Below are 6,258 nucleotides of genomic sequence, written 5' to 3'. Positions count from 1 at the left end.
TGTGTGTGTGTGTGTGTATATCTTTTTGATTTGTGAACATGAATAATAAAAAACACAACCACAACCACAGTCTTTTCATTGTAATTTTTTTTATGTATGTTTAAAGTCAACAGCCACCCATGCTATACAGCCATACATTTTCTATTTTCCAGCAGCCATAGACGCTTTTAATATAAAAGAAATGCTACAATACAGAAAAGCAATACAAAATTGTTGGTGCAGCTAAAATAAGTCGTTTTCCCATTGCTATATTTACAAAAGTTCATATTCCATGGTAGAACTGATTTCCTCTCAATTTACTATTTACAGTTCTGTACACATCAACTCCAGATAGTTTGGCCGTGCTGAAAAATAAAAGCAGGAAAAGAAATGGTGGTTAAGAACGATATGAAAAAAGCACTGAATTTAATTCAAGAATCAAGAATCAGAGCTTCACCTATAACTTATTAAGCAGCGTGTTCTGGAGATCCTCGTAAACCTGGTTGTAGAGCTCATCCTTTGATTTTGTGCCATCGAGATAACCTGTAGTCACAAAAACAATAAATCTGATGAATTTTAACTACAGCCTAATGAGATCTCTTTTTATATTTGCTTGTTATTTTAATCACGTACAAATAGATATGCAGTTGCTCTCCATCTCTTTCCTGTGTTTCAAGTACATGGGCCACACGTGTCCGTCAAACAGACCGGGAGGGTCAGGAACCGTGTAGGTTCTTGTGCTATGTGGAGATATAACAAACAACATTTAAGAAATCATAATCATATTCCTTATCAGAACTTTATACAGCATTGCCATAACCAGACCTACCTTCTTCTCCTTTTGCACTCTTCATATGGAATGGTCACATAGTAGCTCTTGTCAAAGATTTCATTCAGAGGTCTGGAAAGCAAAAGTATAAGCTGTAAGCATATAATAATCCAAGGCCTTGAAAACCTGATAAAATGCCAAAGAAATGCATACTCACTTGTAATTATAGAGCAGAAAGCCCTCCACAATGAGTATGTGGAGCTCTCTCTCAGGATCAGACCCGTCAGTTAAGGGTGACAGGGTCACACCATGAGAGCGGGCAAACTTCACTGGGTTCTCAACCCAGCCTTTTACAGTGTTCACCATAGCCTCCATGTCCAGGGCTTCGATCACTGCACAGGGGAGACAGACAAACCAAGAGCAATCTCAAAAACCTCGAACATGAAATATGTTCTATGAATTTTTTGCCTCCTGAGTACTTTTTTTTGTTCTCTCCTTCTAGAGAGGTTAATGGTTAATGTTAATAATGTAATAAAATGTACAAAATATTAATTTACAAAAGACATTTTAGGTTTTAGATTCATGTTACAGAAAAAAAGGATAAACAAATATGGTCATGGAAAGATGAGGAATACATTACTGTCGTTTATTTTTCCTACAGCCGAAAGCCACTCTTACCATCCCACTGTTTAAAGCCGTCCTCCCCGACCTCTATTTGATCTTGGGGCTGCAATAACAGTGACCAATAAAACATTGCTGCAGATCGCGCACGCAGTGCTGATCCCACCTGGACATACGACGCCAAGCCCTCAGGCTAAACATGGCTGTCTTGTTCGGTTCAGTTCAGTTCAGTTCAGTTCGTCAGGTAATTTGATCAGCCAAACCTCAAATCAGGCACTTAGGCCTTGACTGGATGGTATATTTAGGTTTACTGAACTGAATTTTACATAGACATAAAAAATGCTCAATGCAGATTGCTCCTATAATAATAATAATAATTAAGATGTAAATAATAGCAGAATAAATTGATAATGAATGAGTAATGCTGTGTTGCTGTAGTGTGTGCCGTGTATGAGTATCGTTAATGTTCATTGAAGGAAAAAGAATTAGTGACATAAGAAACAACTCTAACACAAATGAATGTCTGCTACCTCTTCATCTTCATACATATGTGTGGTGCATCTAAGGTTAATGGAGAGGTAACTTCAAGACATTCATTTCGAGTGTGTTTGAGGGTGGCCGTCCAGGAGAACACCAGCATAGGAGTAGTAAGAACCACATGGCACAGACAACAAGAACACACCCACAGAAAAACAGTACACACACACACACACAAAAAAATCCTACAATCCTCACTTTACCTGCATGTTCCTTCTGGTTATCCTATACCACAGCATGTGGTTAAAACTCATCTGCTAAATCTACTGGACTTTTTCACATCAATAGAATCTAGACTGATATACACATAGCAGGTGGAGTAAAAGATGGATTATACATACCTTGAAAAAGTCATCTTGATGTATTACACAACAATTTGGTAAGATCTTGACAAGCCTTTTGGTCAGGGTGGTTTTCCCACCATTGGTCACACTGCAAAGCAGAGCAAACAACTTTTTAGATAAGTGTATAATTCAATCAATCAATAATAATTATTGAACTGATTTAATTAAGAATTGATTTAACCCTAATCAGAAAACTTACCCGCCGATTCCGATAATACACTTCATTTTTTTTTAGATTGGATTTCACTTGGTCTTTACAAGAAAACACGTAAATATTCTCTCGAAAATAAAGAAAGTAAGTCGTGGGAATGATTTTTTTTTCCGTTCTTTCCTCCTCTTTTCTCCAAACTCCCCTCTTCCGGTACTATTTCATTGATAGGCTTTCTTGGTTACATATATAGCCGATTTCGCTTTGCGTCACTCAGCACGTGGCCCCGCCCCTTGTTTCCGTATAACCAATGATGGTGAGCGGAACGTCGGCTCTCATCTAATCACGTTGAATTTGCGGCGCACCTGCCGTCCCTCGTCACAGCACGTGGATGCAGCCGAAAGAGCAAGCGGTCATAAATAACCACACAATGCTTCTCTTATATACTGTATATATATATATATATATATATATATATATATATATATATATATATATATATATACTACTTTATAATATATATTATAAATATTTACATTATATTATTATTTTATATTATTTAAATTATATTATGTATACATTATGTATACATATATATATATATATATATATATATATATATATATATATATATATATATATATATATATAAATAATCTATCTATATAAATATGTACAAATAAGGGATTCAATGTAATATATACTTTGACACCATCAAATCCAAATAATAACATTGTTTCTTTATCTGCTTTAAACAAAATGCTAAACTGTGATTCATCAGTCAGAAGGACAACCACCCCCTTAAAAAAACAAAAAAGAAAGCAATTCCATTCATTGATCCTATTACGCACACGGTTTAAAATGTCTGCATGTTTTTATTATTTATTTCAATTGGGGGTTAGAGGAAACTGGAAATCTTGGAAGTATCAACATCCAAACATGAGAACATGTACAGAAAATCCACACAGACAGTAACCTGAGCACAGATTCAAAGTGGGGGCTGTGAAGCTGGGAAACCTCTGTGCTGTCCAGTAGGTGCATTTAGGGGTGAAAAGAAAATGCTTGTATTAATACATTTATTTGTGTTTTTCTGACAGAAAAGCATTAGCATCTATAAAATATTAGCTGTGTTAACAAGATAGATTCCAGATTATCCTGACCAGGATAACATGAATACTGCAGATAAATAAATGGATGAATGAATGAACTCTCCATCCATTTATTATTACGTTTTGGTTAAAACTATATTTAGGCATCTAGTGGTTGTTTTTTAAATACAGGATTAGGTATCCATGTAAATTTATTATAGCCTCAATTTTCATGATTATAATTAACATTCCAAGTACAGTCTAATTTGACACATCTGCTAACAGTAATAGGTTACTTTGTCTTGCTCCTAGAAGTCTATTAGGTTGTTAGCTAACTATCTTTACCTTGCCTTCTGGCTGCTTTTATTTTTTATTTGCTTCAAACAAGTGGAAGATCCTTTAGCTGGCATAGACCTTCTGCTACATACAACAGGCTGTGAACTCTGAATGCCAAGTGTCCAATCACCCACATTATTTTTTTTTGGCTGTTGTCGTCCCTGGTATTAATAGCACATCACATCTTGGTGAGTTTTCCCACTCCGCTAACCAATGGTACACAATCTTCAATTTAAGGCGCACACATTTTGCAGGTAAAGTCTATTCTATGGACACTGTACAGTGAAATGCAATGATGGTATATGACGATAATCAACAATGGGCATAAGACTTCAGAATAATTGCTGTGGTATAATTATAACCTTTTACCAAACTGCAATCTGTGACATTAGACAAAGGGTTACACAAAGATTTGTACAATGAAGGCAGAACTGTAGATAAATATTTTCTTTTTTTCAGCTTGTAGAATGCAAGTCTTTGTATAGACCTCTATTTCCTATGTCAGTCGGTAAGCAGATTGATATTTTATAATGTCATGTAATAATGTGTTATTTTTTCTTGTCCTTGAAAAGAAAGGAAACAAAGACCAGCATTCAAGTGTTTTGAAAATACACACCAGGCAGCAACAAGCCACAGCACTATACCACACAGGAAGAGGTTTAGAAACATGAAATACACTAAAAAGCCATTCAGTTATTTGTAAGAAATATTGAAACTGAGGTGTTATTTAATCTTATGAAATGACATTAAATAAAATAAGCACTAAAAGGACAAAGCTTAGTTGTACTGAGGAGGTTTATTTGGAGCCCTTCTTTAAAAAACCCCAGGCTTGTTTTTGGCATGGGTCCTATGATCTATCATGCCTTACACCATACCCACTGGATCACTTTACTCTGACTCCTGCTTGTCACTTCTCCAACATACCGCAAGTGATCATTCAATTACAATAGCGGCAAATTGAAAGCATGCCTTTCTAAGATCAAAGAAAAAGCCATAAGGTTTCATTATATTTAAGAAACACTTTGCTTGAACGTGTGATGAACTTTGGTCCGAAATGTCCAGCTTTTCTGGAAATGTTATGGATGCCGTTACGCAAAACAACAGAAGTACTTTAAAGTCCTGATAATAAGGATACGATTAATTTACTTTCCCAGTATCCAGTATCTGGAAACTGCTTTCTTGTTAGCTATATTACTCAGAAATATTATAGCCTTTAGAGTCAAGCCAAGACATTGATCAGAGGCAATTAGGCAGAGGTGTTGCTGGCATAGAGGGAATGTTCCCTACCAAGACGTTAAAAGATCCACGTGGCTCTTTCCGGAGCAGGCTCAGCTCTATATTTGTCACTTTGCCACCGTGTATGTGTGTGGTGGTAAAAAAGGTGCCACTGCGTCACAGATGCCGCTGATGCAACCAACGGGAGTGCTTGTGGACACGGGATTAGTCCGGCCTGGTCATGTTGAACCTGACAATCGTCAGTGATTCCACTCTGTCTGGATCACTCTGTCTCCTAATTAGATCAAGAACTTTTTCCGAGAATTCCAAGTGGGGCAAATAGCACAGACACTTTCACCCTTCTGACTGCTAGACGAGTCATTAGCGCACATGTTACTTCCATTGTGGTAAAACTATTTCTATTCATGACACACAAAGAATTTATTAGCAGGAAGGGGCCAACAACCGTGAATGGCAGGTTAACGTGTCGTCACGTGTATCGCCGCTTATAGTTGAAGTTGTTACCGAACGGCAAAACAAATGCGTTATCTAATCAATAAAGCACAGTTCCTCGTCCAGGCTTTTACTCCATGAAGGCTATTGTGATAGACTGTGTTGTTATTATGGTTAGAAAGATGGCCCTCATGGTTATATATTTTTTACCAGAGCAGAACAACCTTGTTTAGAGAAAGCAGGACAGATAAAAGGACAAGATCATAGTTCAGGTTTGTGTTTTCACTTTGTTGATGATCTGTTCTGTAGAGTCGAGCCAACAATTACAAGCTAAGAGATTCTAGGGGATGGAAATCTTACTGATGAATCCTTTGTGGAGTAGGACATCACTAGACACTGAGTGACACACCACATTAAATTGAGATAGGTAATTTAGGTAACATTTTTTAATTAACTAAAAGGATTGTCACACTTTAGGTTTAGGACAAAGGCTCAAATAAGACTGAACGCTACGATAGCTTGTATCATCCTTTGCAGCTTTCCTGATATGTGACATTTAAACAGCCACTATATGGATTTATTGTCTGAACAAACTCTAAACAACAGGGTGATCTGGTATCCACCTCCAGCACATGACAGATGTTTTGCAACACATTTGTTGATAAGGTGTTCAACTGTTAGCCACCTTGAAATAATGTTTACCCTGAAGATTCAAAATGGTTTTAAGAACGGAGATTTGACAACTTATAAGAGCGTTCAAGAACACAA

General features: G+C 36.7%; 1 protein-coding gene across 2 annotated transcripts; it reads right to left on the bottom strand.

Annotated features, from left to right (window-relative positions):
* Positions 1–72: 72 nt before the first annotated feature.
* On the bottom strand, positions 73–2,629 carry nmrk2 (nicotinamide riboside kinase 2). Of its 2 annotated transcripts, XM_046875858.1 has the most exons (8): positions 2,450–2,629; positions 2,248–2,338; positions 1,427–1,475; positions 966–1,140; positions 809–880; positions 613–719; positions 437–522; positions 73–344 (listed from the first exon to the last, which is right to left on the bottom strand). In XM_046875858.1, exons 1-7 carry the CDS (start codon positions 2,473–2,475, stop codon positions 437–439), a joined length of 606 nt encoding a protein of 201 aa, XP_046731814.1. In that variant the 5' UTR covers positions 2,476–2,629; the 3' UTR covers positions 73–344. The 2 variants fall into 2 exon arrangements, with proteins under 2 accessions (XP_046731814.1, XP_046731815.1); XM_046875859.1 differs by lacking the exon at positions 1,427–1,475 and having other exon boundaries at positions 2,450–2,478.
* Between the last annotated feature and the right edge of the window lie 3,629 nt (positions 2,630–6,258).

The sequence above is a fragment of the Silurus meridionalis genome, chromosome 20 (genome assembly GCF_014805685.1).
Source record: "Silurus meridionalis isolate SWU-2019-XX chromosome 20, ASM1480568v1, whole genome shotgun sequence".
NCBI classification, from domain to species: Eukaryota; Metazoa; Chordata; class Actinopteri; order Siluriformes; family Siluridae; genus Silurus; species Silurus meridionalis.
This window is presented reverse-complemented; position numbering and strand designations above follow the sequence as displayed.

Bases quoted from the DNA above. Each gene is read 5' to 3' on its own strand.
- nmrk2 (XM_046875858.1), bottom strand. From the start codon at position 2,475: ATGAAGTGTATTATCGGAATCGGCGG. The intron at 881-965 runs GTGAGTATGCAT...TTTGCTTTCCAG, and splicing joins TTTCTGCTCTATAATTACAA to ACCTCTGAATGAAATCTTTG. The intron at 720-808 runs GTAGGTCTGGTT...ATCTCCACATAG, and splicing joins GAGTGCAAAAGGAGAAGAAG to CACAAGAACCTACACGGTTC.